Consider the following 24,871-nt stretch of genomic DNA (forward strand, 5'->3'; position numbering starts at 1 on the left):
CAAAATAATTGATCTGCAGCTATAAACTTTAACGGTGATAATAAATAAATAGTAAAGACGTAAATAAAAAATTAAGAGGTAAAGAAAGCAACGAATAAATAAATATGAAAGAAAGAAAAAGCCGTCACTTTGTATTTTTTTTAAGTTTTATTTTGAAACAATCAACAAAACATGGCAAATGGGGACTCTTATACTGAAATCCCGGGGTTGAGTATTTAGTGAGTTGTTAGGTCACTTCCGACTTAAACGCAGTTGTTACAAACGTCTCACACGAGTGATTATTTGTTAAAAGACAATAACGACAGGCATCACTGCTTTTTAATGGACATCCTTAAAGCTGAAATCGCGAGAAAGAGGAAACTTGTAGAAGAAAAACATCTCGTTGACGTGAGTATCTAATTAAGTTTTTTGTTTTTGTTAGCTTTGTAGCGCTAATGCTAACGTTAAGATTGACGAGTGTTAGCGTAACTTATCGCTGTCTTTCCAGAATCATCGATATTTATTTTGATATGTCACATTAGATTGATGCATCAAAAAAGTAATGCAGCTAAAGCTAATGTTATTGTGATAAACCTTGATTTTGCGCTAACAGATTGTAACCACTAAAATATCAAGTAGGTTTGTTAATAGTTGTGGGAAAGAGTAGTGGAAACTAGGCTAAGATGAGCATTTGTGAGCAGCAATATAGTTTAAAGCCTAGACAGAGTCCAACAGATGCAGTAGCAGAGAAGTATGTTAGAGTGGTGCAGGACATGTATGAGAACTGTAAGACCGTGGTGAGGTGTGCTTTAGGTGTGACAGAGGAGTTCACGGTGGAGGTGGGTCTGCATCAAGGATCGGCTCTGAGCTCCTCCTTTGCTCTGGTGATGGACAGGCTGACAGATGAGGTTAGACAGGAATCTGATTTAAAAAAAGTATCCACGAGAATGAAAGGAAAGGTTTAAGATGGTGGTGAGACCAGCAATGGTGTCCAGCTTAGAGACAGTGGCACTGTAGAAAAGACAAGAGGCAGAGCTGGAGGTTGAGATGTTAAGGTTCTCTTTGGGAGTGATGAGGATAAGGAATAAATACATCAGAGGGACAGCTCATGTTAGATGTTTCGGAGTTAAAGTCAGAGAAGCCAGATTGAGGTGATTTGGACATGTTATGGACTGTAAATATATCAGTAGAAGGATGCTGAGGTTGGAGCTGCCAGGCAGAAGGTCTAGAGGTCTAGAGAAGACCAAAGAGGAGATTTATGGATGTGGTGATAGAGGACATGAAGTTAATTGTTTTGAGAGAAGAGGATGCAGGGGATAGGGTTAGATGGAGGCAGATGATTCCCTGTGGCGACCCCTGAAAGGTACCAGCTGAAAGGAAAAGAAGAAGTAAACATTGCATTCACATTACATTGGTCTCAACTACATGTGAAAACAATTTAAAGTGTTTCTTTAACTGCAGCTTTAAGTTACATGTCCTCATACTCTGCTAGAAGAACACAAGGTTTCAAAATTTAAAACCTAGACACTGAAAAACAGCTATTCAATAAACTAATAAGTTAATAATAACCCCAGTGTATAAGCATATGGATAGGTGATGCCTAAACATGTTATTCTTTAGTACAGATACAAAGAAACAGGATATAATTCTAGTGTCTGTACCGTTACATGTAACATACCCAGGTGGCTTGTGGTCTTTATTTGACACAATTCACAAGTCATCTGTTTATGTTGTCTGAATTCTTTATGATAAATTGTGACGACATTCATTAACAGCTAAACCTGTGACAAATTATTTTGATGATAGGAAACAGTTCCTTTTTTTTTGAATGCCCACTTGCTTATGTGCTGTATATTTACCACATATATTCCTAAACATGTGTAAAAAGAAATACTTTATTGGCAAATAATTATGTGTTTATATTAAATTTCATAGTAAAGATTAAAAAACAGAAACCACCAGTCTTGGTATAACTAGTAATATAGCGTTTTCATTAAGGTGTATATTACAGTGTGATAAAATTATAAAAAAAAACTTATAATTTTTTACTCTCTGCTTTCAGGACTCGAAAAGGTTCTTTAAAAGGAGCGATTTTGCACAAAAGGAGCAAGAAGAATACTTCAAAAGATGTGGATATAAGGTTGATGTCAATATCATACTCACTTTTTATCTCTCTCTCTTTCTCCCACACACACATACACACTCACACACACACCTACCTAAATCATCTTCCTTTCTTCTGTTATTGTTGTAGATAAACCGTTTTTCCCAAAAAAGCTGAGGCATTTGTGCTCAGGTGTTGATCGGTGTTTGTACTTGTGTTTATTGTACTGTTTTTCCCCAACCTGCTTCCTGCATCTGTAGGTTAAGAGAGAGACTCCTGAGAGCCAGGTATGAGTTTGTAAAGTTAAAGTAGCTGAGAGGATGCATGACAAAAAGATAAACACACTGTGTCCCAAAAGCTTCTGCTTCCTTGATATTTTTTGGAGATGTTTCTCACTAAAGCTAGTGAGGATGAAAGCAGAAATAAAATGGTGGAGGCAACATTATTTTTTTATTGTAGGTTTGTACAAATAAACCCATGAGGGTGTTTTTTGTACACGTTGCTGATTACAAAAAAGATAAATTAAAACCAGCAAGATATCTTAATAAACATTTGTTATTTGATATCAGGTTAACCTTAATGGAAACCAGCCAACCCTCTTCTTCATATTGTGCTTTATAAATATAGCACTTAACCATACATGGTGTGTATATTTAGGCTAGTACTTTTAAAAAATATATTTTTATTCTAGTTCGTTTCAAATAACCTTTTTGTTTATTATACAAATAAATGTTAGAGGTACATAAAATCATGTAATAGTAATTTTTCCAGTTCACTCACAACAGCAAACACTATGACATCTAGACTATATGCTGGATTAGTTAAGTGTTACAAACTCAGCAACAATCTTTCAAGGGAACAAGGAAAGCCACAAAGCCAAAGTGGGACACAGCTACAGTGTGCGTTTCTGCATGGAATACTGAACTAAAATAAAAACAATATTTCTGCTTTCAATCTGTGCTTCCTATTCTGCACATAAAGATTTTATAATTTAGACCAACTCTGAGTTATTATTGGGTTTTGTCTCACTGGTTTGCAATGCCTTGTATCAGCCGCTTTATGGAAAACAGCATTTCTGTTGTACGTTGTGCAAGGCTCAAAATGTCAAACTTATTAAGCTATGCTTTTTGCACACATGCAGTACGCAGTTTTTATTTCAGTAAGGGCCATTCCTTCAGTTGGAAGCCTTTTTTAAGTTTCCATTTATACTTATAGATTTGTCTTCCTAAATACCATATAAGAGAGCCAGGATGCATGCGCTTATGAAAGCATGATGTGGTAGTTTACTTGGAGTTTGATTGTTGCAAAAAGAACTAAATATGTTTTGCTTGCGATTAGACTTTAGGTGTTACAGCCAGCACTCAAATTCCACATAATACAAGTTATAGATTTATATTCACTCTGCTTGTATTTACTGGTGAGTTGCTTGGTAACATGTTTTAGAAGAGAGAGGAGATGAAGGTAAGATCAGGTTAGAATGTGGGAGGTTCACTTTATTATAGCAATATATGCTTTTGAGCCTTGAGATCTTACAAGGATATTGCAAATGCTTTACACTGTTGTTTTAGTTTTAATTGCAGTCCCAGAGATAGCAGACTTTTGAAATGATCAAACTCTAGACCTTCAAACTCCTACAGCTCTTCAGTAACATCTGTTCAGCAAGTATTTTTCTGTTCCCTTGACATTGTCCTCAAGATTGATAAGAAGGAAGAAGATGAACCATCCACATCAGCTAATCCAGTGTTGGAACTGGAACTAACAGAAGAGAAGCTGCCAATGACGCTGTCGCGACAAGAGGTAAGTGAAATCAATCAATGCAGTGTCTACATAGTTTTCTTTTAGTATATTACATGTAAAATGTATTAAATGTTGTTTTGGTCTTTTTTTGCAGGTTATTAGACGTCTTAGAGAACGAGGAGAACCGATACGACTGTTTGGGGAGTCCGACTATGATGCCTTCCAAAGACTCAGAAAGATTGAGATTTTGACCCCAGAAGTAAACAAGGTACGGCAGAGCTTGTATGAAACTAGAACACATGATCCAGTATCTAGATATAGAGAAAATGCACAAAGAGTCTTTTACTGAAGTATGCTCATTTCTGATGGCAGGCTTTTTTCACAATGAAAGCAGGACTTTCTGTAACCTTACAGAATCCTCAAAAACACATTTTGTTATGTTTTCATATTTTTGATGAAAATGGAGCTTAGTTTTTGGAAGTAGTGTATTTATTCAGTTTTTCCTGGATAACATTTTTATGGATGGTATTTTGTCATGTGATTTTGAAAAAAGTGTTTTAGGCACAGCATGCTGATTAACATTCCCCTGCTTTGGTCACATTTGCTGTGCCTCTTGTGTGTAGGGCTTAAGGAACGACCTGAAAGCAGCCATGGACAAGATCGACCAACAGTACCTGAATGAAATTGTTGGAGGAACAGAGTCAGGAGAATTGGACACACAGCATGACCTCAAAGTACACGAAGAAAATACAACAATAGAAGAACTTCAGGTACATATACTTTACTCAGGGAGGATAAATGAGGCCCAAGTGATTGAATTGTTTAGTTTCAGTCTGATCAAATTATGGGCTATTTGTGTAATGACATAACGTTGTGCTCTTAATCTACTAGAAGCTTACTAGAAGGTTACTTGAAGGTTTGCAGGTAACACAAACAGATAATATTTATTGTGTCATTTGCTCATATGAAATATTCACTTTCAGGCTTTTTTTTTTTGTTGTTGTTATGTTAGATGTTATCTGTAATATTGAATATCTCCCATAGGCTCTTGGCACAACCCTGGGCACAGGAGATGATAATGGTGACCAGGATCTTATTGACAAATTTTTAAGGGTAAGGCATGCTCTACCTTTGATGTAGAGGGAGCTGTTGGATTAATAATATTTACATCACTACAGGATGTTTTTGTCATGTATTGTACCTGTCAAGACCAAATACACTGACATTACCATTTATTGTGACATTTTCATAAGGGCTTTTTCTCTGTTGTATTGTAGTTTCTTCTTGGTGTTTGGGCCAAAGATCTGAACAGCAGAGAGGACCACGTGAAACGAAGTGTTCAGGGTAAACTGGCCAGTGCAACACACTCCCAGACTGAGTCTTACCTGAAACCGCTGTTCAGGAAACTGAGAAAGAAGGTAATTCTTGGTAGAGAGTAAAGCAATCTGGAACATGTGATTAATGAAGTGTAAATTTAATTTTTTACTTCAAAATAATCTCTTTCAGAGTTTACCAGCTGACATCAAAGAGTCAATCACAGACATAATTAAATTCATGTTGGAGAGAGAATATGTCAAGGTATGCTAACATCTGTAGGCGTCTTTTGATCATGCTGCTCATACTGCTTTATTATTACACAATTGGCAATACACGTTTTTACAACTTGGCAACATTTCTTATAGGCAAATGATGCCTATCTGCAGATGGCCATTGGTAATGCTCCCTGGCCTATTGGTGTGACCATGGTGGGTATCCACGCCCGTACTGGGCGAGAAAAGATCTTCTCCAAACATGTGGCCCACGTTCTTAATGATGAGACACAAAGAAAATACATTCAGGTGAGACTTAAGGGAGTTTTCAAGACAGCATCCCCTCATAAAACTCAATAAAATACAATCTAACGACGACTATAAGATCCTCATTGTTACCCAGACAGTGGAGGGCAACATCTTGAGCAGTGGTCAGCAACTGGTGGAGTTCAATCTTGATCTGGACACAAAGAACCTATTATGCAGACTCACAGTGCTTATGATCAAAATAAAAAGCCCACACTCTTGATAAAATTGAGATGTAGGCTAACCAAAAATAGGAGTAATCAGAGTCCTTGTCTAAAATAATAACAGTAAATCATTCTCTTATTTTCTGATGACATTTATTTTTTCCGTCAGAAACATGAATCCCTCCTACACACTTTCACTTAGGTTGAAACATTATTTTAAATTCATAAGTGTTATAGACTGAAATGTAAATAAATAAATAAATATTACAGCCTAAGATGGAAAGTTTGTGGAAGTCTCTATGTTTTTGCTAATCAGATCATGTATTGTTCCAGTCTGATTAAACTTGTACTGTATGGCACCATGTTTCGTTAGATAAAAATATCTAGCGAAACATGGTGCCATGCTATCTGAATTCTACCTACAGTGGGATGTAGAGGATCATTTTTATATTTGTCAACAACTGAATTTTCTTACTATTATTTTTCTTTCTACAGGGACTAAAGAGGCTAATGACTATCTGCCAGAAACACTTTCCGAACGATCCATCAAAGTGTGTGGAGTACAATGCTCTCTAACTTTGCCATAATTTATGCCAGCAATGTCAGGTCAGGTCGGGCCAGTTCCTCCCAATCCAGAGTGGAAGTTCAGTTAAGGTTTCTGGCTTGACTCATGTGGTTGATTTTGTATGCTAAGGGCCTTCAAGTAAATATGCATTTCACGCAGGATAACTGTCTGAAAAAATGCATAATTTAAACATAACTGAGTTGGTAAATTCAGCTATGTACAGTCAAAATGATACTAACTGATAGGTGTAATGAAAATATTCAAGATTTAGCTGGACAACAGTCAACTACCCGTTCTCACATGAACACACAAAGGTTTCTAGTCTTAATAAAAAAATTTTATGGATGATCTGGAGAGAACTTTATTTACTGTGTTTCTTATGACAAGTTGTTCATTTAATGTTGATGTTGAGTTGTTTCTTTCAAATATTTATTTTCATGATGTGGCCAGTGTCATTTGCAAAGGATGATCCAGTAGTATAATAGATTTTGACACCTGAGTTATTACAATTAACATTTTAAAATCATGCAGATTCAGTTCTGTGTTCATGTTTTTTTTTTCATGTTAACAGACGCAATATGTTGCTGTATCATCTCAGTAAGAAACAATATTTTTTTAAACTATACCAGCTCTAAGAATTGTACATTTCTATGATTTGTAAAGAGCTACATATCTGTATTGCAATTGTTGAGATGCGCTTTTCTTGTTTAGCCAGCAGTGCCACCCCTATTTTTTTTTCTCATAAAAATGTGTCTGTAACCAAACAACCAACAAAGATACTTTTCCCAATGTACCATGACATGCTTCTGTTTTGACTTAAAAATGCATTAAGAATATACCGATCACATGAAAACATGGTAAATGGTCTGCACTTATATAGTGCTTTACATTGCTTCTTATTCACCCATTCGCACTCATAATCACTCACACACAAATGGGGCAGCTGCTAGGTAGCTGGCCAACACTCACCGGGAGCAACTAAGTTGGGGTTCAGTGTCTTGCGCAAGGATACTTCGACATGTGACCGGAGGAGACGGGGGTTGAAGCAAAACAATACTATTAAAGGAATCAGTGTACTATTACATGCTGTAATTTTATATATGCTAAAGCTATGTTGCCAGTAACTGACTGCTGATTTAAACCTTCCAGCCAAGATTGTAACAGCATCACTCACTGACCTTTTTGCACTGAGTAACCATGGTGATCTCATCTGTTCCTTGCAGTCCTAGTGTGTTCTCGGTTGCCTGAACTCACGTCACCACAGTTTCGGTCTGTCAGCTCTGAACGCGTCACTACTTGAGACTCTGGACAGGTTGAGACAGTTGATGGCACAAATACTGTGAACTATAGGGCTGTTTTTTCCTCTAATATTGACCTCCTTCAGCACCCACATATAGTCCACAGCAAAGGCAGTTGTTATTTAGCAGAGTCCAGGAATATTTAATCTCAACAGCATGAAATAACCTGATCAGAAGTGATTACATTTGTCCTCTCATCGGCGCGTTTCCCTGCTCTTCCTTGAGATGAAGTAAGCAAAGTAATTTGGCAGTCTAATGCGTTGTGTCACTGTCAGTTCGAACATTACCCTAGAAGAGAAGAAGAAGAATTTTCTCCTCCTCAGATATGCAATTTTACAATTCTCCCAAAGCTTCTCCTCAAGTATAATGCCAGGCTGAACTTGTTATATAAACTGGCATCAAGCCTTAGGAGAATTTAGGCCAGTGGCAAAGACAGAATTATAGTAATTTCCACATCCCATCATACAGTATAATATCAAAATAAACAGATTTTTTGAATGTAATCTTATTTGGATGAAAAATGATTGTCACTGTCAGCAAGATATTTTTAAAGGTATCCCTAAGACAAATGCTTATTAAAACGTAAAAATGTCTCCTGGCATCTGATTTCACAACACTACATCAAATGCAGATGTTATATCATCTGTTATATTTGTCCATAATATATGCTTCAAAACACCCACACCATGTGAACAGTAATGTCAGACAAACCCCTCAGCCAGACCTCAACCTAGAAATAGCCTATTAACGCAAAAAACTCAGTAGCGTTTCTCTCAGATGAGTGTGTAGAGTAAGTAAAAAGTTTTTTACTGTCCAGTGTTTTAAGTGGACATCCAAGAGAGTAAAAGAGGTAAACTGCACTTCTAAAAACGTAAGAAAACACTTTTTAAAATCATTTCAGTGACTTAGGTGCATAGCTTTGGAAGGAAATTGTATGAACGAAGGAGACCAGCAGCACAGCAGTGTTTGGTGAGACAAGACAAGAGAAACCCATTATGGTACTTAAGCATATGTCAGACTAATCAGTCCAAAACACAAACATGCTGACAGTGGGTAGTAACTATGTCATGTCTGGCTTAGAACAAGCACAATGGGAGGGTAATTGTGCGCAGAGACTGTTTGGTGTAAGTAAATGAAGAAATTATGTTATGAGAATTATGTTATGGTCTCACATTTTTTCAGACTGCCCTATGTGATGGTGAGTTGACTGGTTTGTAAAATGTAATAGAGGAGTTTATGTGTTTCTGTGACACTTCTGTGATGACTTTTTAAAGTTCTCTGTTCAATCTCAACACAATTCTCTGATTCAACACCGTCTCTATCTCTAAAGTTTTCATTTCACTTCAGCTTGTCCAAACATTCAGAGATGTTGTAAGGACTGCAAACAGTGATATGTAGCCTCATTTCATTTTTTTTGACCATGTAAGTGGACATGTTAATTTAATAGTGCTTGAACTCAGACAACAGTGAGGGTTTGTATTCATCTGTAGTGGCCTACAGTAACTAGTTTTTCCCCTAATCTCAGAGCTACAGATTCACAACCCCATTACTGACCGTTAGATGTGGGCAAACTAACGAAAACTTCCTCTGTGCGGGCCTTTTGTTCAGGCATGGGATTGTGTCAGAACAGGACATGTGAGGGAGCTACCCAGTGTCATTAACATGTTCAAATTCCAAGACTTCATACAAGGTTACTCTCCATCGCCTCTATGTAACAGCATATATTAGTATCCTGATGTGGACATCAAAGGAATTGTGCTCTTTAGATAATTATTTTCTAGTGTATTATTTCCAATTAAATTACGCCAGAAAGTACTTGAGCAAAAACTACCCACAAGCATATTGAAACATTTTTAAAGCATGTTAAAGCAAGTCCGTTCAGGGAATATTGTGCTTTTATTCCGTAAATTTGAAACCATGCCATAACACGAAGATGACCATTTATTGTAGGTGATAATCAGCTGACCATTGCAGTGTATTGCTGCTCATGACTTTTCTTTCTAGGTGGAAAAAATGCCTTGTCTGGGGTTACTTAGCTGTAGTCCTAGCAGTAATTTCTCTTTTCATCTGCACTGGCTGGACAATATGATCGTTGCCAGGCACTTGAGAAGAGGTGGAAACCAATTACCGGTGGAGGCATAGTGTATCACACCAATACGTTTCTCTGTGTGTGTGTTTGTTTTCCTTCCCCCGCTTTCTCTCTGGATCCCTGGCAATTTAAATGGATTTATAGTTTTACGCACTTTTCTATCATGGTCATTGATTCAGAGACGAAAACATCACGTGGGCTTCCCTGTCAGCTGACCATGAAGGCTTAGTATTAGCAGTCAGCCACAAACACCTTTACCTGCTTATTTTATTAGCAGCCTCAAAGGTCAGACCATTAGTTCAAATGCTAAAACAATGAATTATGATGATGATGCTTTAGGGTCATTCATTCATTGTCAACAGAGAGTAGAAATATAATGAGTGAAAAATGACACCAAATGCTTTATTGGTAACACAAATACTGTATATCGAAAGGTTTTCAGGTATTTCATTTGTTTCTTTGGATATTTATGTAAAAGGAGCCTATAGCACCCTGATAAAAATATCACTTGTCCATCACAGTGAAAACAATTAGCAATTCTCCTGCCCCATCATTTGTATTCAGTTACATTAATAGAGCAATTGCAGCTTACTTTAAATAGCAGAATCCTAGAAATGCATCTTTTTATACACAGTAAATTGACATTGTCCTATGATGACAAACCTCCACGGAGAAATGTCTTCATGGCCACTACATCGTGTAGTTCAGAGAGGAGGAATGAGAAGAAAGGAAAACTCTGAAGTCTGACATGCAACACTAGAGGCCCACAATAACATGCTTTTGACAGATAACACCAATACAAATTGAAATATGTGACACGGAGATAAGGGAGGCATTAGAGAGAAAGTGAAGATACCGATAATCCTAAGGAGATACACAGTTTGCGGCCTGCTGTTTATATAGTTGCAAAAACAGATATTTTAAGACAACATCACTGTGAGGACATGCTGGCTGGTTTAAAGAGCTTTTAAAGTTTTTCAGTCATATTTAAAGTTTACTGTAGTTTTAGTTTAGTTAGAATACGGAGAATTGGCTTAAGGCATTTAGTTGTGATTAATAAGGGCCAATAATTCTTGACTTTTTTGGAAACCAAAAATCATAGGTTCTCAGAGTAAAACCAAATCCCCTGCAGTTTGCTGAATCACATGCCCTGTGGCAGGTTCAACTACTGGCACTCTCAGAAAATGACTGATTAAAACATTCACTCCTATAATGCTAATACGTGTTAAAGTGCTCATTTTGTGACGAAGCTTTCTGGACACATTTTAATCCAGGCTGGGGCACGTACGAGTTTTACACTATAGGGGTGAGGACATTTGGTCTGTTCCCTACTTTGTCAAACCTCTTCTTAAGACATGGTTATAGCTTTAAGCTTTTAGTTATAAGTTACTCATAAATATTTAGCTGCAATGGTTAAATTATGTTGAGAAGTGATTTAATACATCATGTTTGAGAGTTTCCTCTCAATTATAAAAAGATGCGAGTCTCTCTCTCTCTCTCTTTCTCTCTCCCTCTGTGTGTGTGTGTGTGTGAGAGAGGGAGAGAGAGACAGAGATAGACAGAGAGAGAGACAGAGAGAGAGGGAGAGAGAGCTGCAACAACTCGCGGCAGAGGGATCGAGAGGACGGATGTGTGGAGTCGCAGCTGTTCTTGCTGAGGGTGTAAAGCCAGTTTCTCTCATTGAATGTGCAGATGATGAGACCGCATAAGGCTAATTCATAAGGAAGGGTAGCTTTCAGTTGCTGGCACACGTTCAGTATCGTTTTTGCTCGCGGTATGGACGCGCTTCAGGCAGAAAAGGCTGGAGTTGGCGGCATCGGTGGAAACGCAGAGGAAAAGTATCGCGCTTTAGCCTATGACACGGCTCTGAGCACTCTGGTGGCAGTGGCCGTGTATGTGGTGGTGAAAGTGAGCCTGGACGGCATCAGACAGTGGCGGGCCAGGATCTCCGTGCTCATCGTGGGTTCGGGACCCGTGGGACTGACGGCCGCGCTGGTCGCTGTCCGCTCCGGGAAGGTGCTGAAACTGACCGTGCTGGATGAGAGATACCGGACTGCTTTGCTCTGTCGGCCCCAGCAGATCGCCCTGGATCCGCGTAGCGTGAAGTTCCTGCTCGGACTCGGTGTGGACTTTGATAATATGGAGGGCTGCTGGCACAACGAGCACTTCTTTACCAGGATAGGTGTGTTTCAGGAGTACCTGCTCAGCATCCTGGAACAGAAGAAACAGAAGGTGGAAGTCAAGGTGCAGCTGGGAACCAAGGTATAACCTCTTCAACGCATTCAAGTTAGTCCGTGGTTCTGTAGAGGGTGGTCTGTGCGTAACACGTAACAGCCTTCAATGTGCAGGTGTTCATATATTCAAAATACGTTTCCTCATTAAAGGTCTCGTATCACATAGACGCTGCTCATCTTGAAATTTTGTATAGAGGCTCCAAGTGTAACGCTACCTCATTTTGAAACCACTGGGTCTTCCCAAATCATCTGGTTCTACAGTGACTTGGGTCAAAGAAAAGAGGCTGGTGTGCTTCATCTGTAGCAGAGGTCTGATAACCACTAGCAGTGATGATGAGAAAGGTTTTATTCCAATCTCCTCAGACTGAGTGAACCCAAATAAGGCTACCGTCTAATACCGTAGCCTACTGCTTACTTTTGTCACATTTAAGGAGCCTTTTGATTTTTTCTGTTTGCTCTAACATTTCTGCTTTTAAAACAACCAGAAAGAGAGAAAACATTTCGTATGTATACTGCATATATACATTATTATAAATCTATTGTCAGGTTTCATCAATTTTACATTTCACATTTACATTTGAATTTTCATTTTCTCCTCCTCAGATATGCAATTTTACAATTCTCCCAAAGCTTCTCCTCAAGTATAATGCCAGGCTGAACTTGTTATATAAACTGGCATCAAGCCTTAGGAGAATTTAGGCCAGTGGCAAAGACAGAATTATAGTAATTTCCACATCCCATCATACAGTATAATATCAAAATAAACAGATTTTTTGAATGTAATCTTATTTGGATGAAAAATGATTGTCACTGTCAGCAAGATATTTTTAAAGGTATCCCTAAGACAAATACTTATTAAAACGTTAAAATGTCTCCTGGCATCTGATTTCACAACACTACATCAAATGCAGATGTTATATCATCTGTTATATTTGTCCATAATATATGCTTCAAAACACCCACACCATGTGAACAGTAATGTCAGACAAACCCCTCAGCCAGACCTCAACCTAGAAATAGCCTATTAACGCAAAAAACTCAGTAGCGTTTCTCTCAGATGAGTGTGTAGAGTAAGTAAAAAGTTTTTTACTGTCCAGTGAATATTTGTGTCATAGATGGAAACCAGAGCCTCCACTTTAGTGCTGCTCTATGGAGATAGAGCTACAGTGTCACTTGTGCCCCACTACTCAGCAACGCAGAAAATTACTCTCTGGGTTTACACTTGTGTGTTGATGCTATTCTCTGACTCTGGCAGCAGCTTTTTATTTAAGTTGACGCCAATTTCATTTCTGTAATCTGGCATTGTCTGCACTGCTACCCAATTACTCACCAACCTTTGAAAAATACAAGACAAGGTCCAGAGGTTCCTTGATCACAACAAACTTCAGTTTTATTTAAAGTCACTGCCAAGTTTGCCATTACCTCTAGATTAGACAGGACATTGTGTTTGGTGATTTATTTTTAACCCTCCTAAATTGTCAGTGATTCAAAAGTTGGAGATTTTAAAATAGTTCTTTTGCAAAGGGCGTTTAAATGAATTAAACATAGATCTAATAGGCTCTGGGCCATTTTAGTCCCTATAACAATGTTTTTTATGTTCTTCCTTTTAACTTGCCAACTTGCTCTGTCCTACTTTTACTCCCCCAGAAAGGCACATATGTGACGTTTTACAGAAGGCCAGTGATGCACAGGCATAATAATAAATATCCATGACAGATGGGCTGTTGCCAAGAAAAGCACAACCTCTGGAGTCCATTTTAATGACTAGTGTTGGTATGTTACAATATAGTCCACCTGTTTTCCAGGATCAATAGGCCATGTTTGAAGAAAAGGTCTTAACCCTTTGGTCATGTCAAGATTTCATTCTACAAGATCTAACATACAGAACAAACAAATAAAAGTTCTTTAATGAGTTTCTTTTACTTCTGTTAATCAAGTGCTGTTTTTTAAAAAAAACAATGAAGCCATGCAAATTAGTTGTAAACAAAAAAAGGGAAATCTACTGGATCTTTTTAATTTGATGCCTAACGTATATGCAGGTTTGAATGAAAAATTGAATTACAAGTAATTTCTAGGACTTAGTGCATATTATATATTATATGTAAAACCTTTCGATAGGCAGTATTTTGATAATCATAACGATTTCTTTCTTCATGTTGTTTTTTGTTTTAGTTCACTGAAGAATACCTGCGCCGCATCCCGCACAATGACTGGCCACGTGTGATCGTGGTGGCTGATGGGTCTTGTGGTGACTCCTGCTCAGTGCTGGGCATCAGCTGTGACTACACTGTGGAGTCCTGCCATGCCTTTGGAGCTAATGCAACTATAGAGAGACTAGACCAGAGACAGGTCGCACACAAGCACACACGCATGATCTGTTTGAACATAGCGTACATTAGCATGCACATACAGTGATGATGTAGCACCTCATGTCCGACACTGCAATAACCAACAGCTTGCTGTTTGTGTAAGGAATGAAGGCAGGAGAAACAGGATATTGCAGTTAAGACAACTTTATTTAGCCTCATAAAACTGATTTGAGCAAACAGCAGCTGAACACAATATCTGACTCTCATATAAAGACCCAGATTTCAGCAGACGGTTGGATTTTGTCAGCATCAACACTGGCCCTACTTTGATCTGCTCATCGAATTGGATAGGAGTTATGATCGAGGCTGGCGAAGGAGGTGATAAAGCTTTCAATTCATTACACCCCCCTCGACAGACTCATAATCTCTTTTCTGCCAGGTGAATTTGAATCAAGATATCAACTGCAACATTTTTTACATAGTGCTCCAAAGGTCACTTGTCATTATGTAAGCAGATTTCTTCCTTGAATGATATTACAGAAATCCACAAAAGATGAACAGATAAATATATCAGACTTCTACCTATAGTTACACATTCTTTTAATTCTATGTTATGACAACAGTTAGATGAGCATGAACAGGTTTTACTCGTTGTAACCATTCTTGCTGTTAATCAAGACCTTCATTTGACACCTCTAAAGATGCTTCCTATGTAAGTGATGGATTTACTATTCCAAATGTTTCTGTGCGCACCTGACTGTTTTAGGACTAAAAATATGTAAATATAATTATGTTAATCTTTCCTTTAATTAAAACTGAAACAAGTCCAAAATTGTGTAATATGTTAGATTATGGTGCAGCCTTCGCATAAATATTCAGACAGGAGTTTTTGTTTAGTGATGTAAGCAAACAAACATCCCATCCCTGCAGGTTCACTGAGGTGAAACATTTAACATGCAGACAAATGATATTTGCAGCAGTAGACTTTTCCTCATCCTGTGCAAATAATCAGGCATTAACCATCATTGCTAATTACTCTGTAATTCATAGAGGGGAAAGGTTGCACTTTTTAAACGGTGACTGTATCTTTACAACAAAGAGTAGTATTTCTATGTGACGAACATGTAAGTTGAGTTGAAACGTCAATATCTTTCTATTCGCAAAGGCATGAATAGTCTTTAGAGTTTTTTTCTGCCACCATAACCACTCACGTCATGTTTTCTTAAGTGGCTTTGTGGCTCTTGTTTGTTGGTGCTTTTTCTCCCTGGCTGTTTCCTGTAGTGATTGAATTTACTTCCCATCATGTGACCGGGTCAGCCCCTCTGTTCTTTCCATCCGCTCACAGTTGTTGCAGTGTTGCCCGTCTATTTCCTTTTGCTGTAATAAATTCAGTTTGATCCCACTTGGTTGGTTTATGTCGTTAAGAATGAAAACTGATCGAATATGGCTTGAGGGAATCCAGTGAATAAAATAAAAGTCATTCTTCAATCTCCACTCAAGTGACACCAGCCCCACAGGCACAGTTGGTGCATAGGTTATATTATCGACGCACACGCATCATTGGCTACATGCATGTGTTCGATTATTCTTACTAAGTAGACATAGTGATAAAGATTAAATGATGATATCGAACATGACACTAATCTTATTGCTGCTCGTGTATATTTTATTATATCTGAAATGATGTGATCTAGCATCTCTTCTGTCTCTCTGTCTTCTGACTCAGGTACCCACTCCTGAGATCCGTGCCCACAGCCTGTACTTTGATCTGTCTGCTTATGGCATGGAGGCCCTCCGAGAGCATCGACACCCACCGACAAAACCTGGCTTCCACCTCAAGATCTACGGCACCTTCAGAAACCGCTACATGGCCCTCATCTGCCCCTCTTCTGACACCAAGATGGTTCGCTTCCTCAGGCACACAGCCAACTCCTCTGTGAGACTCTTGCCCGCTTTAATAAATTCCCTTTTCAAGTTTTCTTTGCTGCTCAAGAAAAAAGTGTTTTTAAGCGTAAAGAGAAAGTTAATCTAATCAGCGTGTTTGTGCGTGTATACATGTACAATAAGTGCATAGAGGCACACATCCGTGAATAAATGGAGGGCATTCTGTGCTTAAGCTGTAGGTCCTGCTATTATCATGTACTATACAGTCTGTATCCACAGTGTGTGGCGTAGTAGACACAGGTATGTAGCCAGGCCATTCTTGGAGCCCTTGTTGCTGTGTGGGTGGCATTGAGATGCACTGTTACTTGGTAACAGATGATTGTGCAAGTATGGGTCGAAGAAAATAAGAGCTGGGCAGAGAGAAAGAGCAACAGAGGTAAAGAGAGGCTTGTCACTCCGTTTACTTGGGGAGAGGCACAGTTACCCAACTTTTGATCTTCAGTGTTCATGCATCAACATAAAAGGATGTTGTTGTTTTATGAGTCACTACAGATTGTAAAATATATACAGTAATTGCTTTTTAGGTAGAGGAACAGATGGAATAAATCATTACTTTAGAAGTGATTTTGATTGGCAGTACATGTTTCAAAGTGTGAACTAGGGCTCTAACTTATTTTATTCATTATTGATTCATCTGGTGATTATTTTCTTGACTATTCAATCATAGTTTTTCTCAGCTTACTAAATAAAACTGTGATCCACTTGATCATCATCATGACCTTCTTAACACAGCAGGAGCCTTCGCTTGCACATGTTTTAACACTTCTCCACTGGTTTCCCATATTGTTTTACACCATTTTTTAAAACAATTAGCACACACATGTCATCCAAATACCCAGACTTATAATGAATTAACTTAACAAATAATATTGAACCCTAGAATAACTCCTCTGTCCACAATAACCTTTATAATAAACACAGAGAATTATGACTTTTCTGAATGTTTCAAGTTAAAAACTAAGAAATTATAATCTTGTAAATGTAGAATTAATTACCTTTGCTCAGTTATCAACAGTATTCAATTCAAATCAACTTTATTTATATAGCGCCAATTCACAACAAAGTCATCTCAAGGCACCTTACATAATAAATTCAGGACAATACAGATTTAGAAAAAACCCAACAATTCCTCCTTGAGCAAGCCAGAAGCAACGGTGGAGAGTAAAAACTCCCTTTAATGGAAGAAACCTCAAGCAGGTTGGTCCCCCAGCAGTCTAAGCCTATAGTGGCATGACTATAACTAACTAAGAACGTTATCAAAGAGGAAGGTTTTAAGCCTAGAAGCTGGTTCCACAAGAGAGGAGCTGGACAGCTAAAGACTCTGCATCCCATTCTACTTTTGGAAATACAAGTAGGCCTGCATTCTGAGATCAAAGTTGTCTATTAGGATGATATGGTACCAGTCGGTCTTTTAAATATGATGGAGCTTGACCATTTAGACCTTTATATGTAAGAAGGAGGGTTTTAAATTCTACTCTAGATTTAATGGGAAGCCAATGGAGAGAAACTAATGAAGGAGAAATATGATCTCTGGTTTTAATTCCAGTCAGCACTCTTGCTTCAGCATTTTGGATTAATTGAAGGCTTTTTAGTCAGTAACTGGGGCATCCCAACAATAGGTAGTTGTCCAGTCTAGAAGTAAAAAATGCATGGTTTAGCTTTTTGGCATCACTTTGAGAGAGGATGCTCCTAATTTTGTTTCATATAGGCGAAAGAAGGCTGCTCTAGAGATTTGTTTTATAACTGATAACTGAGCGGTTTCTTGCAGTAGTACTGTAGTACTACTTGGTTTTGTCTGAGTAGGAAATTGTAGGACACCCAGGCCTTTATGTCTTTTAGAAGTTTGAGTAATCGATTTGTTTCATCTGGTTAGCTGGGTGTCATCAGTGTAGCAATGGAAATTTATGGAGAGTTTTCTAATGATGTTGCCTAAAGGAGACATATCAAGTAAATAGTATTGGTCCTAACACAGATCCTTGTGGAACTCCATAACTAACTTTTGTGTACATGGAAGATTCATCATTAACATGAACCAGAGCTCATTGACTTGCAGTATATATTATATGTATATATTCTCTATGATGTGGAAGCACTCAACAGTGATTCCTGTCCCTAAGAAGGCAACTGCTAAGGTCCTGAGCACTGACCTAGCACTAAGAGAGCTGCAGTGCCTCACATTTTATTTATTATTATTATTATTATTATTATTATTATTATTATTATTATTATTATTATTATTATTATTATTATTATTATTATTATTATTATTATTATTATTATTATTATTAAAAATGCACATTTTATAAGAAGCACTTTATAAACTATTTGTGTGTCCGTGAAGGTTGTCTGTTGTACTGTGTGGGTTGGTTTTGTGTCTATTGATGTTTATGCCCTAGGGGACAAATAAAGTGATTTGAATTGAATAAAACATTTCTAAGGATTTTAGAGATATGCACTGTTTACTAATTTTGATCAAGTTAGAATAACTACAGGGCAGGGCCACAACCAACCAAGATGGAAGACAAAGTGAAAATGACAGAAAGTCATGTATAAAGAAAATTTGACATATTAAAGTCAGAGAAGTAACTATTACTTGTTTTTTTAAGGTACTTGGTTTGCCAATAGTTTTAACAAGTAAATTAAGTTAGATTGATATTCATGTAACTAGAATTCAGGCATTCAAACTTGCAGGAAATGTTACATTAGTTGACTCAACTTAAGAAAAGTGTTTTTGTTGAGTACTCCATCCTGAATTACAAATATACACCTAAAGTAAATTTTAAAAAAAGTACTGCTTTTTTAGTTGTGTAAACTAAATTGTAAGTGTGCCAGACTTAATACCATTTGTAAGTACAAATACAATTCCTGTTGCACTTTTTTTTAAGGCAATAGGTTTGCATGCTTTCTTTTTTAAGTAAGTTCGACAATTTACAAAAAACACAAAACAACATCCAGTAAGACGTTGTGACCTAATAGGAAAGAGTAAATAGACTAAAAGTGAAGTGCTGAGTATTTCAACTCTTCATTTAGTTTGTTTGTTTGTTAGTATTTTACGATGATATGTTTCCTAGTTTTTAAAGTGTTTAACTTTTCTGAGTTTGAGCAATATGGATAAAAGACCTAAATCTGATCCAGTACAATACAGTCAAAAAATGTGAATCAGGAATAAAATGCCATTTTCTTTGAACCAAATAGCGAGTAGCTAATTATCAAAAAAGAGCAACAGAACATTTCTGGTTGTGAAATGACTGAAATATTTTTGTTGTTTTTCATATCAGTGCTTTTCTCAATTGCTTAGAGCTGCTCAACAAAACTGGGATCGGCTTCATCTTCATGCTCATCTTCCTAACACAGCAGAAGTCTTACTTACTTTTTTAATCACTTAATTACTTTTCCATTGGTTTCACACATTTTTTACACAATTGTCCAAAACAGTGAACACACATGTCAACCCAAAACTTTATTAAATTAACTGTGTCAAAATAGGAAAACCACATGTGAATTACTTGCAAAATCACGTTTAATCAGTCTATGTACATCTGAAGATGATGCCATGTCTTTGTTGCTATTTGCAGGCCTGACGAGGCAAAAGACGAAGTAAAACATCCAGTGTGATGTTTACGAGAACTTGTGGCTGCAAAATGTTTTTACATCAACAAAACAAGAACAACGTGTAATAAAAGCTATTTTTCCTCTAAACAACAAAATTTGTTGTCAAACTAATACATTCTTTCAAATGGTCTCTACACAATAGACAAACTTATAAAATTCAAGCATACATCAATATTTCAATATCTTATGATGATTTTACTAGAGATCACATACCCTTCTGCAACTGTCCGTTTTGAGATGGGCTGTTGAAATACTTTAAAAAAAGAGAATTCCTATTAAAGTTATCATAACTTATTCCTGTATAGTTTCCTATTTCAGGCGATTTTTTTTTTTTCATTGAAAAAGCGTCTAAATTGTTCTATTGTAGATGCTCACTCTGACAGTTGGGAGAGATGCGCTCAGAATTGAATAAAGCTTTCTTAGGAAATCTCTTTTTTGTTTTATTTCAAAAAGTCATTTAAAAAAAGTTCAACTCTTTATTATCAGACCCATGCACATAAGCATACTTTAGTTAAAATAAATCTTAATGTTTTATTTTTTATTTTTATTGCCACATCATGTATGAGCATGTTTTACTTAACACATCAAATTCTCTGCAGTCATGGTCCAAGAAGTTTTAAAAGAAAAACTTGTTGTTTATTATTGTTTCTGTTTTCACTAAGAAAACCAAGAGAAACACTGAATTCAGGAAAACCATGTCAATCCTTGCTCTGCTTCTAGTGTATTAACAGGATCCAGAATCAGACATGTTGAATGGTTATCAGGGCCTCTGTACATGTGTGTGAAAGTAATGTTTTGCATAAAAATGTCAAATTATGAGGTTAAATATTGGTGGTTATGTCTGTAATGGTGCTGTTATCTTTGAGAAATATCTTATCACTATATCTCTTTTGTTTTACAGATCATGAAGAACATTTTCCACCAGTCCTTCAATGCCTACAAGACAGACATAGAGCCTCGTCTCAATGATGTGACGCTTCACCACATGCAGTGCAGTCGCCGTCTCTTTGAGATTCAATTATCGCACAGACGAATTAGTGCTGCCTACATTGAAGGGGACAATGTGGCAGTCACTGTGGAGGGGGAGGCTGCACGCGTTCTCAACTTTGACACAGGTTTGCCTGTCTATAAACACCATTGATTGCATTGCTGACAATAGGAACAAGGATTTGCCCTAAGCACAATCAAAGATGCTGATATTTTCTATTTTTGTCTCTATCAAAGTACTGCTGAAGGTGAGACATTATATTAAATTCCTTTTAGCTAAGCAGAGAGCGACTGGAATAAATGAGACCCACAGTTAGTGTGTGGGATGGAAAGAAAGGGAGATACAAGGAGAGTATATATTAGTTTTTATGCATGCCACATTTGTGTGTTGATGGGTGTGTGACTCACTGCTGTACTGAGTGGCCTTTCAGCTGATGCTTATCTGGTTAAGTCTCCATACTGTTCAGTGTTTATTCATGTGCCTCTGTGTTCTTTTATATTTAGGTCATGACTAAAACTACAGTAAAAAATTTTTTTACAAAATATAAAACATTACATTTGTTGTGCTTCACTAAGGCAAACTGCGTTTTATGAAATTATGTTTTTGTCACCTAGGTTTTCTTTCTTACTTATCCTCCAGGATGTGGGGTAAATTTAGGTATGCGTGGTCTGGAGTCAATGGGGACGTTTATTTACCGAACAGCGACCGCTGTGGACCAGAATGACATTTTAGAGGCACTGTCGGCTAAGATGCGGCACTCCAGACAGGTGGCTGAGACCTTCAAGCAGACTGGCCTGGCTGAATCAATGTATGAATGAAAAAGATGATGACCTGGTGAAAGCGTAATGCCACCTAGTGAAAGGTGGTGGTGGTAACTTGTGTTTACAGTGAATGTTTACAATTAATCATGAGTCAGATGGTGAGAAGGACAACTAATGGTCACATACTGTAAGGAGCAGAATGGGCCCTAGCAGTAAACATGTGCTGCCTTTGTGAAGTTCAGTGAGTGGATATAGTCTTGATTGATAGAGTGAAAATATCAATGCCCACAAAAGCCGAATAATGCAGAGAACTGTGGCAGAAAGAGATACGTCATTTCTTACAGTTGCAAGGACAGTTGCACATTAAGGTTAATAATGCACTGTGGATTTTTTATTTCTCTACAAAGCGCAAGAAAATAGGAGAACAGAATCTATTCTATTCTACCTAAGAGAAATTGTGTACTACACAATTTCTCTTAGGTAGAATAGAATAGATGTAGTTTGTCCATTTGTTATGAAAAGCGTTTAAGTAATTTTAAAAAATCTAGCTTATTGTGCTCTCTGGACACCATGTCAATGGGAACTGTCACTTCACACTCATCAGCCATGAATGAGAAATGTATGAAACTCTTATTGTTCTGGATTTACCAATGGAACCCCACATGTAGAATCAAATGAGATGAGGAGGCAGCTCTCCAGAGTGTTATTATCAAGCCTTTTGTCTTTGTGCTTGTTTGACAATGTGGTGCTGATTGTGGTGATGACACTGCTGGAAAGGCTTACTTTTGTGTGCCATCTTGTAAATTAAGATTGTTTTTATATATATATATATAAAAGAGTAGCCTAGTGCATTTATATGATGGTCCATTTCACTTGTGTCACATTTTGACTTTCATTTTTGTATTTTGTTACTGTCCTCTGTATTAGTATCTTACTTCAGATGAAGAAGAGTATGCTAATACTCCATTTAAGTGCCAATAAAGATGATATGTTAGGACTCTGAGTGATACGCATGGTCTTCACATAAACATCTTTGAAGTATATATCTATATAATGTCCAGTAAAGTTCATAAATAAGCTAAAATGATGAATTACTCAGATTTTGTCATTTTGTGAACATAATGTAACCTAATTTCTACACGTTCTGGAGATTTTTGTAGCTTTGACAATCAAAAAGTTGAAATTTAAAATGTGATCAGTGTCTATGCAGAGATTGCAGCATTGTCGTGCATGACAACTGCACTGCTAATGACTGGTATGAAGCAGTGCTGTCCTCTGCTGGTGTTGCCTGTTTGTTGCATCTGTGCAGCATCTGACTTTAACAGCTCACATTTTCAGTAGCACAGTTCATTCATTACTTAACGTGTGTATGCAGTGCATCAGGAGAGACATTTAGCAAGATAACTGTAGGATGAAATGAGTTTTCAGATTTCAGCTTTCCATTACAAGCACATGCTTGATCATAATTTTAATGAGGCTGTTTTAAGAGTTTGATTCGACAACATACTGGCATACACACATGTGTGTTCCTATATCGTGGCGCTACGGTGCGGAGTCACATCCCCAGCCATCTGCTGCCTTTCTTCTCTGGAGTTTGCATGTTCTCCCCATGCTTGTGTGGGTTTTCCTCCAGGTACTCCGGTTTTCTTCCAAAGTAAAAATGACTTTGGACTTTGGACTCCTCCAATGGATGGATACATTATTATTCATATTGTATATTACAGTGAAGCCTAATGTTTTTATGACATGTTTCTTTATCTAATCCTTATTTTTGCATGGTAATAGTTAAATCTCAAACATTAGAATGTCAGAACAGTTTAACAGGAAGAAAGATTTTACAGTCATTGTATATTATTTACTGAAATGCTGCAATGGTAAAATTAAGAAAATGTATTTATTTATATACATGTATTACATACACATTTTTATACAATCCTACTCTTAGGTGTAACTGAAGTTGATTTAAATGTCCACCTCTGCTCAAACAGAAAAGTGCTACGGCAGCTTTTCTAAACAACTATTCATCTTCATGTAGCCACTGCATTTTAATTACAAACATATGGTGCTGTAAGGTGTAGTGCAATTCAGGCTTTGTTTCTCTTTCTCTTTTAACATCATCCACATATATTTTCTCATCCCACAGTTAACTGTGGCAAAACCTAACTTGAAGGAACTTGCACTTGACGAAAAGTAGATAACACAGGTGTAAAGTGAAGTTTTTGCTACTCTTCATACTGATGCATCCTGGTGACCTGTTAAATGACCCATTAGCATGGTGCCATCTAATGCTACTGACTAAACCAGCTTCAGGTTCTATTTGAGGGTCCAGCAGACTCTAAAAACAAATTTAAAAAAAAAAAAAAGTTTTTGTCTCCATAGTCTGCAATCAGTTAATCCAAGTGGTAAGAAATAATTCAAATACTAAAATGTTATACTCGAAATAATATAAATCAAAGCAGAATAAACGGATCATCAAGATTTTAAAGAATGAATGCTAAATATACCTTTTTGAGACATATATTTTTGTGCCGAACATTGATGAGTCCTGAGCTGTAGTCAATAGAGGTGAGACACGGTGACCTGCTGAGATCTATTAAACTGCTCCATGCCAACCTGTCCCACCCCTTAGCTTAACAGACAACTTAAGGCTCTCCTCCCAAAGCCATTTGCTCTGTCTAATTAAAAACATCCATCCGGTAGCTGTGCCCTCCAAGGTCAATATTCTTGACCTCTGAACCAGACCCTGCTGTAGCACAAGGCTTTTCATTAGATTAAAACAATAATGAGAAAATCTTTTATCTTTGCATATAATTAAAGCTGGGATAAAGGACAACTTAATCAATGATGCGGAATGACAAGTTCGTAAATGAATTAGACCTGCCTTGGCCGCAATCAATGACAAATGTTAAGCAGAGGCTGGATGCATTGTAGACACAGCAACGGACATGTATCAGTACAAACAAGCGTATCTGATTCTGTGGGCATAAACAGAGATTTAGCTAGGCTACTGATCAACTTTGTGCAAGTGTGGCGTGGCATGAAAGTAATTTTAAAAAGAAACTATAAATCTTACTTCATAATTGTGCATGAATTAATAGTAACATTTGTTTGCACATTTCAAATCTATCCAATGCACCCAAAGCCAAAAAAACTGTCAATTTTTCCCAAAGAGCTACTCTGGAGGATGTCAGATTCAGTAACATAATTTAGCCACAGGAGGACAGTGTTGTACTACAAAATAGCCTCAAACCT

At 37.3% G+C, this 24,871-nt stretch overlaps 2 protein-coding genes across 6 annotated transcripts; both read left to right on the forward strand.

The window, feature by feature from the left end:
- The first annotated feature begins 219 nt into the window (after window positions 1–219).
- Window positions 220–7,177, forward strand: prpf18 (PRP18 pre-mRNA processing factor 18 homolog (yeast)). 4 transcript variants are annotated; one of them, XM_067502250.1, is made up of 12 exons: window positions 220–387; window positions 2,042–2,119; window positions 2,344–2,370; window positions 3,779–3,880; window positions 3,975–4,088; window positions 4,444–4,590; window positions 4,712–4,744; window positions 4,865–4,933; window positions 5,098–5,238; window positions 5,327–5,398; window positions 5,503–5,658; window positions 6,315–7,177. In XM_067502250.1, exons 1-12 carry the CDS (start codon window positions 322–324, stop codon window positions 6,393–6,395), a joined length of 1,086 nt encoding a protein of 361 aa, XP_067358351.1. In that variant the 5' UTR covers window positions 220–321; the 3' UTR covers window positions 6,396–7,177. The 4 variants fall into 4 exon arrangements, with proteins under 4 accessions (XP_067358351.1, XP_067358353.1, XP_067358352.1 ...); XM_067502252.1 differs by lacking the exon at window positions 4,712–4,744; XM_067502251.1 differs by lacking the exon at window positions 2,344–2,370.
- Window positions 7,178–11,339: 4,162 nt separating this feature from the next.
- Window positions 11,340–22,616, forward strand: si:dkey-234i14.6 (uncharacterized). Of its 2 annotated transcripts, none has more exons than XM_067502877.1 (5): window positions 11,340–12,033; window positions 14,178–14,354; window positions 16,041–16,250; window positions 20,772–20,985; window positions 21,473–22,616. In XM_067502877.1, exons 1-5 carry the CDS (start codon window positions 11,548–11,550, stop codon window positions 21,580–21,582), a joined length of 1,197 nt encoding a protein of 398 aa, XP_067358978.1. In that variant the 5' UTR covers window positions 11,340–11,547; the 3' UTR covers window positions 21,583–22,616. The 2 variants fall into 2 exon arrangements, with proteins under 2 accessions (XP_067358978.1, XP_067358977.1); XM_067502876.1 differs by having other exon boundaries at window positions 11,343–12,033; window positions 21,498–22,616.
- The last annotated feature ends 2,255 nt before the right edge of the window (window positions 22,617–24,871 follow it).

Source organism: Channa argus, chromosome 4 (assembly GCF_033026475.1).
Source record: "Channa argus isolate prfri chromosome 4, Channa argus male v1.0, whole genome shotgun sequence".
In the NCBI taxonomy this organism is placed as follows: Eukaryota; Metazoa; Chordata; class Actinopteri; order Anabantiformes; family Channidae; genus Channa; species Channa argus.